Source organism: Camarhynchus parvulus, unplaced genomic scaffold (genome assembly GCF_901933205.1).
Source record: "Camarhynchus parvulus unplaced genomic scaffold, STF_HiC, whole genome shotgun sequence".
In the NCBI taxonomy this organism is placed as follows: Eukaryota; Metazoa; Chordata; class Aves; order Passeriformes; family Thraupidae; genus Camarhynchus; species Camarhynchus parvulus.
Window position 1 is genome coordinate 96,071 of NW_022148457.1, and position 21,900 is coordinate 117,970.

General features: G+C 62.2%; 1 protein-coding gene across 1 annotated transcript; it reads left to right on the plus strand.

Moving 5' to 3' along the window:
• Window positions 1-974: 974 nt before the first annotated feature.
• TECR (trans-2,3-enoyl-CoA reductase) lies at window positions 975-21,576 on the plus strand. Its single transcript, XM_030970521.1, has 14 exons — window positions 975-1,027; window positions 1,928-1,978; window positions 3,370-3,421; window positions 4,925-4,969; window positions 6,682-6,785; window positions 8,155-8,270; window positions 8,839-8,944; window positions 10,962-11,048; window positions 11,193-11,226; window positions 13,344-13,387; window positions 14,206-14,263; window positions 15,873-15,961; window positions 17,083-17,128; window positions 20,650-21,576. The coding sequence occupies exons 1-14, from the start codon at window positions 1,013-1,015 to the stop codon at window positions 20,814-20,816; spliced, it is 1,014 nt and encodes a 337-aa protein (XP_030826381.1). The 5' UTR covers window positions 975-1,012; the 3' UTR covers window positions 20,817-21,576.
• The last annotated feature ends 324 nt before the right edge of the window (window positions 21,577-21,900 follow it).

Sequence of the window (21,900 nt, forward strand, 5' to 3'; positions counted from 1 at the left end):
GGACATCGGGGGACACAGGACATGGGGACATGGGGACAGGCAGGACATGGGGACACGGCTATTGGACACCTGGGGACAGGTGGCCAAGGGGACATGGGGACACAGAGAGGGACAGGTCCCCCCACACCACATTGTGCCCATGACCAGGAGTCCCCATGGCCCCACGGTCACTGTGTCCCAAAGTGTCCCCAAGTGTCCCAAAGTGTCCCCATGGCGACACAGCCCCTGTGTCCCAAAGTGTCCCCAAGTGTCCCAAAGTGTCCCCATGGCGACACAGCCCCTGTGTCCCAAAGTGTCCCAAAGTGTCCCAAAGTGTCCCCAAGCCCTGTCACATCCTCCTGAGCGCGTGGGGTCTGACCTGCCCCACCCTGATCTGTGTCCCAGCGTGTCCCCACAGTGTCCCCATCCCCACAGTGTCCCCATGGTGTCCCCTCATCCCCGGGCACCCCCCATGGCCCCCCCGGTTCCCCCAGCCCCCCTTTGACCCCCCCCCACCGCCAGACCCGCCCGACCCCTCTGACCCCCCAGACCCCCCATGACCCCCCATGACCCCCATGACCCCCCAGACCCCTCGGACCCTCCCCAAACCCCCCAGCCCCCCTTGGAACGCCCCCATCCCCCGACCCCCCATGACCCCCCCCGGCCCCCTTTGACCCGCCCAGGGCCCATGTGGTGCTCGCCCCGCCCCTACAGCGAGCTCATTGGCTAATCTGACCATCACTCCACCCTTCGCCCCGCCCCCGCCGCGCTCCCATTGGCTGCCCTGTCCGTCACTCCACGCCCCGCCCCCGCCTCCCATTGGCTAATTCCCCCTCGGGCGTTCGCGTTGCCGCGGCAACCAGCGCGGCGGGAAAGGGGCGAGGGCGCGGGCGGGGCCGCCGTCTTCCGATTGGCCGCGCCGAGCCACGCGCGCGGCGCCGATTGGCCGAGCCGCAGGCCCGCCCCCGGCGGGCCTGAGGGGCGGGTCACGTGGGGGCGGCGGGGGCGGCGGGAGCGGCGGAGCGGAGCGGCCATGAAGCACTACGAGGTGAGGCGGCCGCGCTGCCCGCGGCCCGGGCCGGACACCGACACCGGGGCGGCCCCGAGCGCCCGGCGCCGCCGGTCCCGCACGGCGCCATCGCGGCGGCCTCGCGGAACCCGCGCGTTCCGCCCCGGGGCAAGCGGGACGCGCTGTGCGCATGCGCGGCGGGGGTCCCGATGTGCGCGTGCGCGGCAGGGCGCGACAGCCGTGGGTGACGGGGCGGAGCTTCGGCTGTTCGGGGGCGGGGCCTCGGTGAAGGGGCGTGGTCACGGGTAAAGGGGCGGGGCTTGGGGTCCCGGGGCTCTCGGTGGTCCCGGAGGGTCCCGGAAGGTTCTGGAAGGTCCCGGAGGGTCCCGGGCCGCCCCCACGGTCGCAGAAAGGTCCTGAGAGGCCGCGGTGACCCCGGGACGGGCCCGGTGTCACCCCCCGAGCGCCATTGTCGCTGTCACCGTCACTGTCACCGCCACCGTGCCCGGGGTGGCTCCAAGGCACGGCCCCGGTGGCCCGCGGAGCTGTCACTGTCACCTCCCGTAGCGGTGTCACCTCCCCAGTGTCACCTCCAGGGCCACCAGGTGCCACCACGAGGCCACCTCCAGGGCCACCACGGGGCCACCTCCAGGGCCACTTGTGTCCACTCCCGGGCCACCCCCAGGGCCACCTCGAGGGCCACCAGATGCCACCAGGGGCCACCAGGGGCCACCAGAGGCCACAAGGGGGGGTTGTGTTTATATTTAGCGGCCGCGGGCCCGATCGGGTTTCGGGTTCGGGGCCATGGAGGTGGCGGTGGCGGCCCGCGGGGGGGCCCCGGGGGTGGCCCCGGGGGTGGCCCCGGTGGCCGGGCTGTGGCCCCCGGCGGTGGCCCCCGGCGGGAGGCGGCCCCGGAAAGCGGCGCTGCTCTTCTTCGAGGTGGAGATCCTGGACGCCAGGACGAGGGACAAGCTGTGCTTCCTGGACAAGGTGTGTGGGGACAGCACGGGGACAGCACGGGGACATGGGGGGACATGGGGACATGGGGACATGGAGACATGGGGGACATGGGGACATGGGGACATGGGAGACATGGGGACATGGGGAATGAGGGGACAGGGGGACATGGGGACATGGGGGGACATGGGGGACGTGAGGGGACATGGGGGGACATGGGGGACATGAGGGGACATGGGGGGACATGGGGACATGGATGGACATAGGGACACGAGGGGACATGGGGACACAGGGGGACATGGGGACACAAGGGGACAAGGGGGACGGGGGGGACAGCAGGGGACAGGGGGACACGAGGGGACATGGGGGGATGTGGGGGGACATGAGGACATGGACGGACATAGGGACACCTGGGGACATGGGGACAAGGGGGACAGGGGGGGACATGGGGACCGAGGGACATGTGGAGGACGGGGGGGACAGAGGGATGTGGAGGGACATGGGGACACGGGGGGGACGTGGGGGGACATGGGGGGACATGAGGGGACATGGGGACATGAGGGGACAAGGGGACATGGGGGGACAGCAGGGGACAGGGGGACACGAGGGGACATGGGGACACGTGGGGACAGGGGGGGACAGGGGGACATGGAGGGACATGGGGACACGGGACATGGGGGGACAGGGGGGACAGGGGGACACAGGGAGGACATGAGGGGACATGGGGACATGGAGGGTGACAGCAGGGGACATGGGGACAGCTGGGGACAGGGGGGGCATGGGGGGACACAAGGGGTCATGGGGACATGGGGACAGCAAGAGGGGACACAGGGACAGCACACGGGGGGACGCAGGGACATGGGGACACAAGGGGACGCAGGGACATGGGGACAGCCCGGGGGGACATGGGGACAGTGGGACACGAGGGGACATGGGGACATAGGGGAACATGGGGGCATGGGGACAGGGCCATGAGGGGACATGGGGACACAGGGACATGGGGACATGGCGGGGACAAGGGGACATGGAGGGGACATGGGGAGACGGGGGGACCAAGGGACATGGAGGGATGGGACAGGGGGACTTGGGGGGACAGCAGAGGACAGGGGGACACAGGGACACAGGGACAGGGGGACTTGGGGGGACATGGGGACAGTGTGAGTGGGGACACAGGGACAGGGGGACATGGGGACATGGGGGGACACAGTGGGGGGGACACAGTAGGGACATGGGGACAGTGCAGGAGGGGACACGGGGAAAGCACATGAGGGGACATGGGGACAGTATCTGAGGGGACATGGGGACAGCACGGGAGGGGACACGGGCACACGGTGACAGTGCCATGAGGGGACAGGGGTGGCCCGGGAGGGGACAGGGGTGGCCCTGCGCTGTCCCTGTCCCCTGAGCGCCATCGCTGTCCCCAGGTGGAGCCTCAGGCCACGGTGGCCGACATCAAAAACCTGTTCAGCAAGAGCCGTGAGTGGGGACAGGGACAGGGGGACAGGGACAGGGGGACAGGGACAGGGGACATGGGGACAGGGAGGGGACAGGGGGACATGGGATGGGGACAGGGACAGGGGGACATGGGGACAGGGACATGGGGACAGGGAGGAGACAGGGGACATAGGGACAGAGATATGGGGACAGGGACAGGGGACATGGGGGCATGGGGACAGGGACAGGGAGGGGACAGGGACAGGGGGACAGGGGACAGGGACATAGGGACAGGGAGGGGACAGGGGACATAGGGACAGAGATATGGGGACAGGGACAGGGGACATGGGGGCATGGGGACAGGGACAGGGAGGGGACAGGGACGGGGGGACAGGGGACATGGGGATGGGGAGGGGACAGGGGGACATAGGGACAGGGAGGGGACAGGGGACATAGGGACAGAGATATGGGGACAGGGACAGGGGGACATGGGGGACATGGGGACAGGGAGGGGACAGAGGGGACAGGGATGAAGATGGGGACCCTCGGTGTGGCTGGGACATGTCACCAGGCCGTGTCACCGTGTCACCGGGCCATGGGGGCCTCCATCATGGCCCAGGATTTGTCCCTGTCCCCATGGGGGCCGTGTCCCCACAGTGCCACCGCTGCTGTCCCCACAGTGCCACCGTCCCTGTCCCCTCGGTGCCACCGTCCCTGTCCCCCCCGCAGTACCATTGTCACTGTCCCCTCGGTGGCTGTGTCCCCATGGGGCCCCACATGTCACCGTCTGTCCCCCATGGTGCCACTGTCCCCCCCCTGTCCCTGTCCCCAGGGTGCCCCCAGTGCCACCCCTGTCCCCTGGTGCCACCATCCCTGTCCCCTCGGTGGCTGTGTCCCCTGGTGCCACTGTCACTGTCCCCATGGCCCCCCCCCCCAGTGCCACCATCTCTGTCCCTGCCCCACCCATCCGCCCCTGGTGCCACTGCTGTCCCCACACTGCCACCACTCTGTCCCTGTCCCCCATGCGCACTGCCACCCGCTGTCCACTGTGCACCCCCTCAGTGCCACCCCTGCTGTCCCCTTGGTGGCCGTGTCCCCTCAGTGCCACCCCTGCTGTCCGCATGGTGCCACCATCACTGTCCCCATAGTGCCACCATCCCTGTCTCCTGGTGCCACCATCCCTGTCCCCTCGGTGGCCGTGTCCCCCTGGTGCCACTGTCACTGTCCCCATAGTGCCACCATCCCTGTCCCCTCAGTGCCACCCCTGCTGTCCCCACACTGCCACCCTCGCTGTCGCCATGGTGCCACCGTCCCTGTCTCCTGGTGCCACCATCCCTGTCCCCTCGGTGGCTGTGTCCCCACAGTGCCACCGCTGCTGTCCCCTCAGTGCCACCCCTGCTGTCCCCATGGTGCCACCATCCCTGTCCCCTGGTGCCACCATCCCTGTCCCCTGAGTGCCACCCCTGCTGTCCCCTCGGTGGCTGTGTCCCCATGGTGCCACCGTCCCTGTCCCCCGGTGCCACCCTGTGTCCCTGTGTCCCGCAGATCCCCAGTGGTACCCAGCGAGGCAGTCCCTGCGCCTGGACCCCAGTGAGTGACACCGCTGTCCCCAATGTCCCTGCTGTCCCCGGGGGTGTCCCCAATGTCCCTGCTGTCCCCAATGTCCCTGCTGTCCCCAGGGGTGTCCCTGCTGTCCCCAGTGTCCCTGCTGTCCCCAGGGGTGTCCCCAGCTGTCCCCAGTGTCCCTGCTGTCCCCGGGGGTGTCCCCAATGTCCCTGCTGTCCCCAGTGTCCCTGCTGTCCCCAGGGGTGTCCCTGGGTGTCCCTCAATGTCCCCAGCTGTCCCCAGGGATGTCCCGAGATGTCCCCAGCTGTCACCAGCTGTCCCCAATGTGTCACCGGGGGTGTCCCCAGCTGTCCCCAGGTGTGTCCACATATCCCTCAGGGATGTCCCCAGGTGTGTCCCAGCTGTCCCCAGGTCACCAGGTGCCCCCAGGGGTGTCCCCGGGTGTGTCCCCAGCTGCCCCCAGGTGTCCCTCAGGGATGTCCCTAGGAGTGTCCCCAGGTGTCCCCAAGGTGTCCCCAAGGTGTTCCCAAGGTGTCCCCGGGTGTCCCCAGGGGTGTCCCCAGCTGTCCCCAGGTACCCTCCGGGTGTCCCCCGGGAATGTCGCAGGTGCCCCAGGTATCCCCCAGGGATGTCCCCAGCTGTGCCAGGTGTGTGCCCAGGTGTGTGCCCAGGTGTGCCCAGGTGTGTCCCCAGGTGTGTGCCAGGTGTGTCCCCAGGTGTGCCAGGTGTGCACGGGTACCCCCAGGTGTGCCAGGTGTGCCCAGGCATGCCCAGGTGTGCCAGCTGTGTCCCAGCTGTGCCAGGTGTGTCCCCAGCTGTCCTTAGGGATGTGCCCAGGTGTGCCAGGTGTGTGCCCCAGGTGTGCCCCAGGTGTGTGCCAGGTGTGCCCAGGTACCCCCCAGGTGTGCCAGCTGTGTGCCAGCTGTGTGCCAAGGTGTGTGCCAGGTGTGCCCCAGGTGTGCCAGGTGTGCCCAGGCATGCCCAGATGTGCCCAGCTGTGTCCCCAAGTGTCCTTAGGGATGTCCCCAGGTGTGCCAGGTGTGTGCCAGGTGTGTCCCCAGGTGTCCTTAGAGATGTCCTCAGGTGTGCCCCAGGTGTGCCAGGTGTGCCCAGGCATGCCCAGGTGTGTGCCAGGTGTGTGCCAGCTGTGCCAGGTGTGTGCCCAGGTACCCCCAGGTGTGCCAGCTGTGCCAGTTGTGTGCCAGGTGTGTACCAGGTGTGTGCCCAGGTGTGCCCAGGTGTGCCAGGTGTGCCAGGTGTGTGCCCAGGTGTGTGCCCAGGTGTGCCCAGGTGTGCCAGCTGTGCCAGGTGTGTGCCCAGGTGTGTGCCCAGGTGTGCCAGGTGTGTGCCCAGCTGTGCCCACCTGTGCCCAGGTGTGTGCTCAGGTGTGTGCTCAGGTACCCCCCAGGTGTGCCAGGTGTGTGCCCAGGTGTGTCCCCAGGTGCGTGCCAGGTGTGCCCCAGGTGTGCCCAGGTGTGTCAGGTGTGCCCAGGTGTGTGCCCAGGTGTGCCAGGTGTGTGCCCAGGTGTGTCCCCAGGTGCGTGCCAGGTGTCCCCAGGTGTGTGCCAGGTGTGCCCCAGGTGTGCCCCAGGTGTGCCAGGTGTGCCCAGGTGTGTGCCAGGTGTGCCCAGGTGTGTGCCAGGTGTGCCAGGTGTGCCCCAGGTGTGCCCAGCTGTGCCAGGTGTGTGCCAGGTGTGCCCAGGTGTGCCCAGGTGTGCCAGGTGTGCTCTCCGCAGAGGGGCGCTCTCTCAAGGACGAGGATGTGCTGCAGTCGCTGCCCGTGGGCACCACGGCCACGCTCTACTTCCGGGACCTGGGCGCGCAGATCAGCTGGGTCACGGTGAGTGCGTCACACCTGGGGCACCTGTGTGTCACCTGTGTCACCTGTGTGTCATCTGTGTCATCCCGTGTCACCTGTGTGTCACCTGTGTGTCACCTGTGTCACCTGTGTGTCACCTGTGTCACCTCTGTCATCCTCTGTGTCACCTGTGTGTCACCTGTGTGTCACCTGTGTCATCCCGTGTCACCTGTGCGTCATCTGTGTCACCTATGTCACCTGTGTCATCTGTCTGTCACACCTGTGTGTCACCTGTGTCATCCTGTGTCACCTGTGTGTCACCTGTGTGTCACCTGTGTCACCTGTGTCACCTCTGTGTCACCTGTGTTACTTGTCACCTGTGTCACCTGTCTGTCACCTGTCTGTCACCTGTCTGTCACCTGTGTGTCACCTGTGTGTCATCTGTGTCCCCTTCCGGGACCTGGGCGCGCAGATCAGCTGGGTCACGGTGAGTGCGTCACACCTGGGGCCCCTGTGTGTCACCTCTGTCACCTCTGTGTCACCTGTGTCACCTGTCTGTCACACCTCTGTCACCTGTGTGTCACCTGTGTGTCACCTGTGTGTCACCTGTGTCACCTGTGTCACACCTGGGGCACCTGTGTCACCCATGTCACCTGTTTGACACCTGTGTCACCTGTCTGTCACACCTGTGTCACCTGTGTGTCACCTGTGTCACCCCTGTGTCCATCTGTCCCTCTCCGTCCCTGCTCCTGGGTGTCCCATGTTCCCCGTCCCTCACCTGTCACAGGTGTCCCCTCACCTGTCCCCTCTTACCTGTCCAGGTGTTCCTGACGGAGTACGTGTGTCCCCTCCTCATTTACCTGTCCCTCACCTGTCCCCTCTGACCTGTCCCAGGTGTCCCTCACCTGTCCCAGGTGTCCCTCACCTGTCCCTCACCTGTCCCCTCTGACCTGTCCCAGGTGTCCCTCACCTGTCCCAGGTGTCCCTGTCCCCTCTCACCTGTCCCTCCCCTGTCCCAGGTGTCCCTCACCTGTCCCCTCTCACCTGTTCCTTACCTGTCCCAGGTGTTCCTGATGGAGTATGCCGGTCCCCTGCTCATTTACCTGTCCCAGGTGTCCCTGTCCCCTCTCACCTGTCCCAGGTGTCCCAGGTGTCCCAGGTGTCCCTGTCCCCTCTCACCTGTCCCTCACCTGTCCCAGATGTCCCTCACCTGTCCCTCACCTGTCCCAGGTGTCCCAGGTGTCCCTGTCCCCTCTCACCTGTCCCTCACCTGTCCCAGGTGTCCCAGGTGTCCCTGTCCCCTCTCACCTGTCCCAGGTGTCCCAGGTGTCCCTGTCCCCTCTCACCTGTCCCCTCTCACCTGTCCCAGGTGTCCCTGTCCCCTCTCACCTGTCCCCCTCACCTGTCCCAGGTGTTCCTGACCGAGTACGCGGGCCCCCTGCTCATTTACCTGCTGTTCTATTTCCGGGTGCCGTTCCTGTACGGGCCGCGCTACGACTTCACTGCCAGCCGGCACCGCGTGGTGCAGTGAGTGACACCTTGGGGACACCTTGGGGACATTGGGGACACTGGGGACATTGGGGACACTTGGGGACACATTGGGGACACTGGGGACAGTCACCGCCAGCCGGCACTGCGTGGTGCAGTGAGTGACACTGGGGACACATTGGGGACACTGGGGACATTGGGGACACTGGGGGGATTGGGGGGATTGGGGCACTGGGGACACCTTGGGGACACCTTGGGGACACCTTGGGGACATTGGGGACACCCTGGGGACACCTTGGGGACATTATGGGGATTGGGGACACCTTGGGGACATTGAGGGGATTTGGGACATTGGGGACACCTTGGGGACACCAGGGGGACCTTTGGGACATTGGGGGATTAGGGGGGACACGGTGACATTGGGGACAGTGGGGACACATTGGGGACATTGGGGATGTTGGGGACCATGGGGGTTGCAGGGGCCACCCTGGGGACACCAGCCAGGTGCTGGGGACGGGGGGGAGGTGTCCCAGGTGTGTCCCAGGTGTGTCCCAGGTGTGTCCCAGGTGTGTCCCCAGTGTCCCCTCTGTGTCCCCAATGTCCCCAGCCTGGCGTGCTGCTGTCACTCGTTCCACTACGTCAAGCGGCTGCTGGAGACGCTCTTCGTGCACCGCTTCTCGCACGGCACCATGCCCCTGCGCAACATCTTCAAGGTGGGACACCTGTAACACCTGTGACACCTGTGACACCTGGGTGACACCTGTGTGACACCTGGGACACCTGGGTGACACCTGTGTGACACCTGTGTGACACCTGAGTGACACCTGGGTGACACCTATGACACCTGTGTGACACCTGTGACACCTGTGACACCTGGGTGACACCTGTGACACCTGTGTGACACCAGTGTGACACCTGTGTGACACCTGTGTGACACCTGTGTGACACCTGAGTGACACCTGTGACACCTGTGTGACACCTGGGTGACACCTGTGTGACACCTGTGTGACACCTATGACACCTGTGTGACACCTGTTACACCTGTGACACCTGTGTGACACCTGTGTGACACCTGTGTGACACCTGAGTGACACCTGAGTGACACCTGTGACACCTGGGTGACACCTGTGTGACACCTGTGACACCTGTGTCACCTGGGTGACACCTGTGACACCCCTGTCCCACCTGTGTGACACCTAGTGACACCTGTGTGACACCTGCCCCACTGTAACACCTTCAAGCTGTGGGACACCTGTGACACCTGTGACACCTGAGTGACACCTGTGTGACACCTGTGTGACACCTGTGACACCTGTGACACCTGTGTGACACCTGTGCCACCTGTGTGACACCTGAGTGACACCTGGGACACCTGTGTGACACCTGTGACACCTGTGTCACTGCCTCGCCACTGCCACACTGCTCCTGTCCCCGCCCTGTCCCCACCGCTTCTCGCACGGCACCGTGCCCCTGAGCAACATCTTCAAGGTGGGACACCTGTGACACCTGAGTGACACCTGGGACACCTGTGACACCTGTGTGACACCTGTGTCACTGCCCTGGCACCGCCCTGTCCCCTCCCTGTCCCCACCGCTTCTCGCACAGCACCGTGCCCCTGCACAACATCTTCAAGGTGGGACACCTGTGACACCTGAGTGACACCTGTGACACCTGTGTGACACCTATGACACCTGTGTGACACCAGTGTGACACCTGTGTGACACCTGTGTGACACCTCCCTGTCACCTGACACCTGGGTGACACCTGTGACACCTGTGTGACACCTGTGTGACACCTGAGTGACACCTGAGTGACACCTGTGACACCTGGGTGACACCTGTGTGACACCTGTGTGACACCTGTGTGACACCTATGACACCTGTGACACTGTCCCGTCACTGCCACACTGCCCCCGGCACCGCCCTGTCCCCACCGCTTCTCGCACGGCACCATGCCCCTGCGCAACATCTTCAAGGTGGGACACCTGGGGGACACCTGTGTGCCACCTGAGTGACACCTGTGACACCTGGGGGACACCTGTGTGACACCTGTGTCACTGCCCTGGCACCGCCCTGTCCCCTCCCTGTCCCCACCTGTCTGTCACCTGTCACTGTCACCATGCACCTGTCACCTGTCACTGTCCCCTTCAAGGTGGGACACCCCTGTGACACCGGTGGTGACACCTGCTGACACCTGTAGTGACACCTATGACACCTGTGTGACACCTGTGTGACACCTGTGACACCTGTACTGACACCTCCCCATTGACACCTGAGTGACACCTGTGTGACACCTGTGTGACACCTGTGTGACACCTGGGACACCTGTGACACCTGTGTGACACCTGTGTGACACCTGGGACACCTGAGTGACACCTGGGACACCTGAGTGACACCTGAGTGACACCTGGGACACCTCTGTGACACCTGTGTCACTGCCCCTGTCCCTGTCCTGTCACCTGTCCCTTCCCTGTCACTGTCACTGTCCCCACCATAACCACCCCTGCACAACACTCAAGGTGGTCACCTGTTCCCTGTACACCTGTGTGACACCTGGACACGGGTGACACCTGATGACACCTGTGTCACCTTGTCTTACACCCCCACTCCCTTCCCCCTGTACACCTATTTCCCCCCGTCCCACCTCCTTATAGTCACCTGGCTGTCCCCAGTGTCCTGCCGCACACTGAGTCCCATGTAACTGTCACCCCAACTGCACTGTCCCCAACAGTGTCCCCAACCCATGTCCCCAACTACCTACTGGGGCTTCTGTGATGGCGATACATCAACCACCGCCAGCTGTGTCACACCCCGCCAGGTGAGTGTCACCTGTCACTGTCACCTCCTGTCACCTGTCACCTGTCACCTGTCATTGTCACCTGTCACTGTCACCTGTCACTGTCACTGTCACCTGTCACTGTCACCTGTCACTGTCACCTGTCACTGTCACTGTCACTGTCCCCATTACATCAACCACCCGCTGTACACCCCGCCAGGTGAGTGTCACCTGTCACTGTCCCTGTCACCTGTCACTGTCACCTGTCATTGTCACCTGTCACTGTCACCTGTCACTGTCCCTGTCACCTGTCACTGTCACTGTCACCTGTCACTGTCACCTGTCATTGTCACCTGTCACCTGTCCCTGTCCCTGTCACTGTCACCTGTCACTGTCACCTGTCAACCTGTCACTGTCACTGTCCCCATTACATCAACCACCCGCTGTACACCCCGCCAGGTGAGTGTCACCTGTCCCTGTCACTGTCACCTGTCACTGTCACCTGTCATTGTCACCTGTCACTGTCACCTGTCACTGTCACCTGTCACCTGTCACTGTCCCCATTCCATCAACCACCCTCTGTACACCCCACCAGGTGAGTGTCACTTGTCCCTGTCACCTGTCACCTGTCCCTGTCACTGTCACCTGTCATTGTCACTGTCACCTGTCACTGTCCCTGTCACTGTCACTGTCACTGTCACTGTCCCCATTACATCAACCACCCGCTGTACACCCCGCCAGGTGAGTGTCACCTGTCCCTGTCACCTGTCCCTGTCATTGTCACCTGTCCCTGTCACTGTCACCTGTCATTGTCACTGTCACTGTCACTGTCACCTGTCACTGTCACCTGTCCCTGTCACTGTCACCTGTCATTGTCACTGTCACTGTCACCTGTCCCTGTCACTGTCACCTGTCACTGTCACTGTCACTGTCCCCATTACATCAACCACCCGCTGTACACCCCGCCAGGTGAGTGTCACCTGTCCCCACTGTCCCCGTCCCCGTGTCCCTGTGTCCCCCTGTGCCACCCGGGGACACACGGGGGCTGTGGCTGTCCCTGTCCCTCTGTCCCTGTGTCCCCGTGTCCGTCTGTCCCCGTGCTGACCCCCCCCATGTCCCCATCCCTGTCCCTGTGTCCCTCTGTCGCTCTGTCCCCCTGTCCGTGTGTCCCCGTGTCCGTGTGTCCCCGTGTCCGTGTGTCCCCACGCTGACCCCGCCGTGTCCCTGTCCCTGTGTCCCTCTGTCTGTCTGTCCCCGTGTCCATGTGTCCCTGTGTCCGTCTGTCCGTGTGTCCCAGTGTCCCGTGTCTCCCGGTGTCCGTGTGTCCTCGTGTCCGTGTGTCCCCGCGCTTACCCTGCCGTGTCCGTGTGTCCCCGTGTCCGTCTGTCCCCGTGTCTGTCTGTCCCCGTGTCTGTCTGTCCATGTGTCCCCGTGTCCGTGTGTCCCCACGCTAACCCCGCTGTGTCCCTGTCCCTGTGTCCCTCTGTCCATGTGTCCCCGTGTCCGTGTGTCCCGGTGTCCCGTGTGTCCCGCGTCCCCGTGTCCCTGTGTCCCCCGCTGACCCCGCCGTGTCCGTGTGTCCCGTGTCCGTGTGTCCCCGTGTCCATGTGTCCCGGTGTCCGTGCCCGTGTCTGCCCCATGCCATGTGTCCCGCGCTGACCCCGTCCGCCCTGTGTCCCGTGTCCCGGTGTCCGTGTGTCCCCGTGTCCATGTGTCCCGTGTCCGTGTGTCCCCCGCTGACCCCGCCGTGTCCCTGTGTCCCGTGTCCGTGTGTCCGGTGTCTGTGTGTCCCGCTGTCCCCGTGTCCCCGTGTCCGTGTGTCCCGGTGTCCTGTGTCCCCGTGTCCGTGTGTCCCCGTGTCCCTGTGTCCCGGTGTCCGTGTGTCCCCGTGTCCCGGTGTCCGTGTGTCCCGGTGTCCGTGTGTCCCCGTGTCCCGCTGTCCGTGTGTCCCGGTGTCCGTGTGTCCGTGTGTCCCGCTGTCCGTGTGTCCCGGTGTCCGTGTGTCCCCGTGTCCGTGTGTCCCTGTGTCCGTGTGTCCCCCGCTGACCCCGCCGTGTCTGTCTGTCCGTGTGTCTGTCTGTCCGTGTGTCCCGGTGTCCGTGTGTCCCCATGTCCCCGTGTCCGTGTGTCCCCGTGTCCGTGTGTCCCGTGTCCATGTGTCCCCGCTGACCCCGCCGTGTCCGTGTGTCCCCGTGTCCCGCTGTCCGTGTGTCCCGCTGTCCCCGTGTCCCCGTGTCCGTGTGTCCGTGTGTCCCGCTGTCCGTGTGTCCCGCTGTCCGTGTGTCCCGCTGTCCCCGTGTCCGTGTGTCCCCCGCTGACCCCGCCGTGTCCCCGCAGCGTACGGTGACGAGCAGGTGAAGCTGGCGCTGGCCGTGTTCCTGGTGGGTACGGGGGGGACACGGGGGGGACACGGGGGGCTGGGATGGGGGGTTTGGGGGGTCCATGGGGGTTTGGGGGTCCCAGTGGGTTTGGGGGTGGAGTTTGGGGGTGGGATGGGAGATTTGGGGGGGTTCAGAGGAGTTTGGGGGGGTTCAGAGGGGTTTGGGGGTTGGGATGGGAGATTTGGGGGGGTTTAGGGGGGTTTGGGGGTTCAGAGGGTTTGGGGGGTTGGGATGGGGGGCTTGGGGGGTTTAGGGGGTTTGGGGGGGGTTCAGAGGGGTTTGGGGGGTTTGGGGGCTGGGATTGGGGGTGTGGGGGGTTCAGGGGGTTTGGGGGGGTCCCAGTGGGTTTGGGGGGATTGGGGGGGGGCGGGGTGGGGGTTTGGGGGGATTTGGGGGGGGGTGCTGAGAAAGGGAGGTTTGGGGAGGGGTTGGGGGGATTCAGGGGGGTTTGAGGTGTTTGGGGGCTGGGGGTTTGGGGGTCCCAGGTGGGGGTGGGGGGACCTTGGGGGGCTGGGGGGCTGGGATGGGGGATTTTGGGGGGGTTTGGGGGGGTCCCAGTGGGTTTGGGGGGGTGTGGGGGGCTGGGTGGGCTGGGATGGGGGGTTTGGGGGGGTTTGGGGGGGGTCCCAGTGGGGGGTTGGGGGGGAACTGGGGGGGACTAGGATGGGGGGATTGGAGGGGCTGGGATTTGGGATATGGGGGGGTCCCAGTGGGGGTTGGGGGTTGGGGGGTCCCAGTACCACCCCCCCGTGACCCCTCCGTGACCCTCCGTGACCCCTCCATGACCCCCCGTGACCCCCCCTTTGTGACCCCCCCAGTTCTGCCAGCTCGGGAACTTCTCCATCCACGTGGCCCTGAGGAACCTGCGGCCAGCGGGTGAGGGGACACTGGGGACAGCCAGGGGACACTGGGGACATTGGGGACATTGGGGACAATGGGGACACCTTGGGGACATTGGAGGGATTGGTGACAGGAGGGGGACACTGGGGACATTGGGGAGACTTGGTGAAGCGGGGGAGGTTGGTGGTGTTGGGGGGGGGAGAGAGAGTGTTTTGGATTTGTTTTTGGTTTTTTGTTTTTGGGGGGGGTTTTGGTTTGGTGTTTTTTTTGGGGTTTTGGTTTGTGGGGGGGGGGGGGGGGGGGACATTGGGGACAATGGGGACAGCCAGGGGACACTGGGGACATTGGGGGATATTGGGGGACATTGGGGACATTGGGGAACATTGGGGACATGACAGTGCAAAGGTCACAAGGACACGTGGGAGCAGCCGGGGACAGGAAGGGACAGGAGGGGACACGGAGGGTGGCACCTGTCCAGGGGGCGGCCTGGGGGGTGACACGTGTCCTGGGGGTGTCACCAGTGTGTGCCCCGCGTCCTACGGGATGTCACCGGCGTGTCCCCATGTCTGGGGGGTGTCCCCGTGTGTCCCTGTGTCCCCATGTGACTGTGCGTGTCCTGTGTCACCAGTGTCCCCCTGTGTGTCCCCGTGTCACCGGTGTCACTGCGTGTCCCATGTCTCCATGTCCAGGAGTGTGACGGGTGTGTCCCCATGTCAGTGATGTGTCCCTGTGTCCCTGTGTCACTGTGTGTCACTGTGTGTCCCTGTGTGTCCCTGTGTCCCTGTGTCCCTGTGTGTCCCTGTGTGTCCCTGTGTGTCACTGTGTCCCTGTGTGTCACTGTGTGTCCCTGTGTGTCACTGTGTGTCCCTGTGTGTCACTGTGTCCCTGTGTGTCACTGTGTGTCACTGTGTCACTGTCACCTGTGTGTCACTGTGTCACTGTGTGTCCCTGTGTCCCTGTGTCACTGTGTGTCACTGTGTGTCACTGTGTGTCCCTGTGTCCCTGTGTCCCTGTGTGTCACTGTGTGTCCCTGTGTGTCACTGTGTGTCCCTGTGTGTCACTGTGTCCCTGTGTGTCACTGTGTGTCACTGTGTCACTGTCACCTGTGTGTCACTGTGTCACTGTGTGTCACTGTGTCCCTGTGTGTCACTGTGTGTCACTGTGTGTCACTGTGTGTCCCTGTGTGTCACCTGTGTGTCACTGTGTCACTGTGTGTCCCTGTGTGTCACTGTGTGTCACTGTGTGTCACTGTGTGTCACCGTGTCACTGTGTCCCTGTGTGTCCCTGTGTGTCCCTGTGTGTCCCTGTGTGTCACTGTGTCCCTGTGTGTCACTGTGTGTCACTGTGTCACTGTGTGTCCCTGTGTGTCACTGTGTGTCACTGTGTCACTGTGTGTCACTGTGTGTCATGTGTGTCACCTGTGTGTCACTGTGTGTCACTGTGTGTCACTGTGTGTCACTGTGTGTCACTGTGTCACTGTGTGTCACTGTGTCACTGTGTGTCACTGTGTGTCACTGTGTGTCACCTGTGTGTCACTGCGTGTCACTGTGTGTCACTGTGTCACTGTGTGTCCCTGTGTCCCTGTCACTGTCCCCGTGTCCCTGTGTCCCCATGTGTCCCTGTCACTGTCCCCGTGTCCCCGCAGGCTCCAAGACGCGCAAGATCCCGTACCCCACGCGGAACCCGTTCACGTGGCTGTTCCTGCTCGTGTCCTGCCCCAACTACACCTACGAGGTCAGGGACACCTGGGGGGACACCTGGGGACACCTGGGGACACCTGGGGGGTGTAACAGCCATGGGGACACCTGGGGACACCTGGGGACACCTGGGGGGGACACCTGGGGACACCTGGGGGGGGACACCTGGGGGGGACACCTGGGGGGTGACACGGCCACGGGGGTGACACGGCCCTGGGGACATCGCTGTGCTGGGGGTGTCACCGCAGTGGAGGACAGTGACACCCCAAAGGTGACACCCACAGGTGATACCACGTAGATGACACCCCATAGGTGACACTCCCATGAGTGACACCCCACAGGTGACAATGCCCAAAGTGACACCCCCATAGGTGACACCCACAGGTGACACCCAAAGTGACACCCCAAGGTGACACACCCCACAGGTGACACCCCACAGGTGACACCCCACAGGTGACACCTCAAAGGTGACGCACCAAAGGTGACACCACATATGTGACACCCCAGAGGTGACAGCCCATAGGTGACAGCCCATAGGTGACATCCCCCCAAAAGTGACACCTCCATAGGTGACACCCCAAAGGTGACACACCCATAGATGACACCCCACAGGTGACACTGCCCACAGGTGACACCCCAAGGTGACACCCCCATAAGTGACACCCACAGGTGACACACCCATAGATGACACCCCACAGGTGACACCCAAAGGTGACACTGTCCACAGGTGACACTGCCCACAGGTGACACCCACAGGTGACACCCAAAGGTGACACCCACAGGTGACACACCCCACAGGTGACACCCACAGGTGACACTGCCCACAGGTGACACACCCCACAGGTGACACACCCCACAGGTGACACCCACAGGTGACACTCCCCACAGGTGACACTGCCCACAGGTGACACCCCACAGGTGACACTGCCCACAGGTGACACACCCCACAGGTGACACCCACAGGTGACACCCACAGGTGACACTGCCCACAGGTGACACTGCCCACAGGTGACACACCCCACAGGTGACACTGCCCACAGGTGACACTGCCCAAAGGTGACATCCACAGGTGACACCCACAGGTGACACACCCCACAGGTGACACACCCCACAGGTGACACCCACAGGTGACAGCCCCTGTCCCGTTTGTCCCCCCAGGTCGGCTCCTGGATCGGTTTCACCATCATGACCCAGTGCCTGCCCGGTGAGGGGACACGGGGGACAGGGGGGACACGGGGGGACACGGGAGGGGGTGGCACCCCAGAGACCCCGGCTCTGTGTCCCCTGTGCCACCCCAGGGTCCCCAGGGATTTGGGGGGATTTGGGTGAAATTTGGGGGGATTTGGGGGGATCTGGGGGGATGTGGGGTGGATTTTGGGTGGATTTTGGGGGTTATTAGTTTGATTTTGGAGTGATTGGGTAGATTTTGGGGTGGATTTATGAGGGATTTTGGGGGGATTTGGGGGATTTGGGTGAATTTTGGGGGGATTTGGTTGGATCTGGGGGGATTTGGGGTGGATTTGGGGGTTATTGGGTCGATTTTGGGGTGATTGGGGGTGGATTTGGGGTGGATTTAGGAGGGATTCAGGGTGGAGGATTTTGGGGGGGATTTGGGGTAGATTTTGGGGGATTTGTGTTGGATTTGGGGTGGATTTTGGGGGTTATTGGGTCGATTTTGGGGTGATTGGGGGTGGATTTGGGGTGGATTTAGGAGGGATTTGGGGGGGGGATTTTTGGGGTGGATTTTGGGAAATGGGTTGGGTTTGGGGGGTTTGGGGTGGATTTGGGGGGTTTGGGGTGGATTTGGGGGGGATTTTGGGGGGACTCAGGTGATTTTGGGATGATTTGGGTGGATTTAGGAGGGATTCAGGGTGGAGGATTTGGGGGGTGGGATTTGGGTGAAATTTGGGGGATTTGGGGGGATCTGGGGGGGATGTGGGGTGGATTTTGGGTGGATTTTGGGGGTTATTGGTTCGATTTTGGGGTGATTGGTTGGATTTTGGGGGATTTGGGTGGATTTGGGGCAGGATCTGGGGTGGATTTAGGTGCATTTGGGGTGGATTAGGTGGATTTGGGGGTGATTTGGGGTGGATTTTGGGGTGGATTTAGGAGGGATTCAGGGTGGAGGATTTTGGGGGGGATTTGGGTAGATTTTGGGGGATTTGTGTTGGATTTGGGGTGGATTTGGGGGTTATTGGTTCGATTTTGGGGTGATTGGGTGGATTTGGGTTGGATCTGGGGTGGATTTAGGTGCATTTGGGGGTGATTTGGTGTGGATTTTGGGGTGGATTTAGGAGGGATTTTGGGGGGATTTTGGTGGTTTTGTCGGGATTTGGGGGGATTTGGGTGAATTTTGGGGGGATTTGGTTGGATCTGGGGGGATTTGGGGTGGATTTGGGAGTTATTGGTTGGATTTTGGGGTGATTGGGGGTGGATTTGGGTTGGATCTGGGGCAGGATCTGGGGTGGATTTAGGTGGATTTGGGGGTGATTTGGGTGGACTTAGGGGTGATTTGGTGTGGATTTGGGGTGGATTTAGGAGGGATTTGTGGGGGGATTTTTGGGGTGGATTTTGGGAAATGGGTTGGATTTGGGGGTTTGGGGTGGATTTGGGGGGTTTGGGGTGGATTTGGGGGGTTTGGGGTGGATTTGGGGGGGATTTGGGGGGACTCAGGTGATTTTGGGATGATTTGGGTGGATTTAGGAGGGATTCAGGGTGGAGGATTTGGGGGGTGGGATTTGGGTGAAATTTGGGGGATTTGGGGGGATCTGGGGGGGATGTGGGGTGGATTTTGGGGGTTATTGGTTCGATTTTGGGGTGATTGGGTGGATTTTGGGGTGATTAGGGGTGGATCTGGGGCAGGATCTGGGGTGGATTTAGGTGCATTTGGGGTGGATTAGGTGGATTTGGGGGTGATTGGGGGTGGATTTTGGGGTGGATTTAGGAGGGATTCAGGGTGGAGGATTTTGGGGGGATTTGGGTAGATTTTGGGGGATTTGTGTTGGATTTGGGGTGGATTTGGGGGTTATTGGTTCGATTTTGGGGTGATTGGGTGGATTTGGGTTGGATCTGGGGTGGATTAGGTGCATTTGGGGGTGATTTGGGGTGGATTTGGGGGTGGATTTAGGAGGGATTTTGGGGGGATTTGGGTGGTTTTGTCGGGATTTGGGGGATTTGGGTGAATTTTGGGGGGATTTGGTTGGATCTGGGGGGGGATTTGGGGTGGATTTGGGAGTTATTGGTTCGATTTGGGGTGATTGGGGGTGGATTTGGGTGGATCTGGGGCAGGATCTGGGGTGGATTTAGGTGGATTTGGGGTGGATTTGGGTGAATTTTGGGGGGATTTGGGGGCAGTTTTTGGGAGGATTTCGAGTGGTTTAGGTGGATTTAGGATGATTTGCGTTGGATCTGGGGCGGATTTTGAGAGGATTTGAGTGGATTTTGGGTGGATTTGTGTTGGATTGGGGTGGATTTAGGGGGATTTTGAGGAGATTTGGGTGGATTTAGCATGGATTTGTGTGGGATTGGGGTACATTTATGGGGATTCGAGTGGATTTTGGGGTGGATTTGTGTTGGATTGGGCTGGATTTAGGGGAATTTTGAGGGGATTTGTGTCGATTTGGGGTGGATTGAGTGGGATTGGGGTACATTTATGGGGATTTGGGTGGATTTAGGGGGATTTGGGCTGGATTTTGAGAGGATTCGAGTGGATTTTGGGGTGGATTTGTGTGGGATTGGGGTACATTTATGGGGATTTAGGGTGGATTTGGGTGGATTTTGGGTGGATTTGTGTTGGATTGGGGTGAATTTTGGGTGGATTTAGGGGGATCTGGGGTGGATTTTAGGGGGATTCGAGTGGCTTTAGGGTGGATTTGTGTTGGATTTTGGGTGGATTTAGGGGGATTTTGAGAGGATTTGGGTGGATTGGGGTGTATTTTGAGGGGATTTTGGGGGGATTTGTGTTGGATTTAGGAGTGATTCGGGTTGGATTTTGAGGGGAATTGAGTGGATTTGTGTTGGATTGGGGGTGGATTTAGGATAGATTTGGGATGGATTTGGGGGTGATTTGGGTGGATCTGGGAGGATATCGGGTGGATTTTGGGGTGGATTTTGGGGTGGATTTTAAGGGGATTTTGGGGTGGATTTGGGGGGCAGTTTTGGGGGGGGATTTTGGGTGGTTTAGGTGGATTAGGGATGATTTGGGTTGGATCTGGGGGGGGAATCTGGGGTGGATTTTGAGGGGATTCGAGTGGATTTTGGGGTGGATTTGTGTGGGATTGGGCTGGATTTATGGGGATTTGGGTGGATTTAGGGGGATTTGGGGTGGATTTGTGTGGATTTTGGGTGGATTTGTGTGGGATTGGGGTGGATTTGGGTGGATTTGGGGTAGATTAATGGGGATTTGGGTGGATTTGGGTGGGATTGGGGTAGATTAATGGGGATTTGGGTGGATTTGGGTGGGATTGGGGTACATTAATGGGGATTTGGGGTGGATTTGGGGTGGATTTGGGGGGATTGGGGTGGATTTGGGGTGGATTTGGGGTGGATTTGTGTGGATTTGGGGTGGATTTGTGTGGGATTGGGGTAGATTAATGGGGATTTGGGTGGATTTGGGTGGGATTGGGGTAGATTAATGGGGATTTGGGTGGATTTGGGGTGGATTTGGGTGGATTGGGGTGGATTTGGGGTGTCCCCGCGGTGCCAGCGCTGTCCCTGTCCCCGCAGTGGCGCTGTTCTCGCTGGTGGGCTTCGTGCAGATGGCGATCTGGGCCCAGGGCAAGCACCGCAGTTACCTGCGCGAGTTCCGCGATTACCCGCCCCTGCGCCGCCCATCGTGCCCTTCCTGCTGTGACACCGCGGGGATTGTCCCCAGTGTCCCCTTCCTGCTGTGACACCGCCCTGGGGACACCGAGGGGACAGCCCTGGGGACATCCCCATTGTCCCCTTCCTGCTGTGACACTGCGGGGATTGTCCCCAGTGTCCCCTCCCTGCTGTGATACTGAGGGGACACCGCGGGGACAGCCCCAGTGTCCCCTCCCTGCTGTGACACCAAGGGGATTGTCCCCAGTGTCCCCTCCCTGCTGGCACCTCCTGGGGACACCCTGCTCTCTGCTGTCCCCTCCCCACTGTGACACCTTGGGGACACCGTGATGTGTCCCCGCCAGTCCTGCCCTGAGCCCTGGGGACAGTGAGGGGACAGGGGACGTGAGCCCCTGGTCACCCTGGTGTCACAGCAGGACACGGCAGTGTGGCCCCGCTGTCCCTTGTCACCTCCAGGGTGCCATCCCTGGTGGCAGTGTCACCTCCATGGTGGCAGTGTCCCTCCATGGTGGCAGTGTCACCTTCCTGGTGGCAGTGTCACATCCAGGGTCCCATCTCCAGTGTCACCTCCCTGGTGGCACTGTCACCTCGATGGTGGCATCTCCAGTGTCCCCTCCCTGGTGGCAATGTCACCTTCCCAGTGGCAGTGTCACCTCCATGGTGGCAGTGTCACATCCAGGGTCCCATCCCCGGTGTCCCCTCCCCAGTGGCAGTGTCACCTCGATGGTGGCATCTCCAGTGTCACCTCCCTCGTGGCCGTGTCACATCCAGGGTAGCAGTGTCCCCTCCCTGGTGGCAATGTCACCTTCCCAGTGGCAATGTCACCTCCCTGGTGGCAGTGTCCCCTCTGCGGTGGCAGTGTCACATCCAGGGTCCCATCCCCGGTGTCCCCTCCCCGGTGGCACTGTCCCCTCCCTGGTGGCAATGTCACCTCCATGGTGGCAGTGTCACCTCCATGGTGGCAGTGTCCCCTCTGTGGTGGCAGTGTCACATCCAGGGTCCCATCCCCGGTGTCCCCTCCCCGGTGGCACTGTCCCCAGCAGCACTGTCCCCGTCACCCGAAGCCACCCCTGGTGACACCACGGTGTCACCCCCCGTGTCCCCTGCCCAGTGCCACCCCCTGTCCCTGTCCCCGCAGGTGACAATAAATGCCAT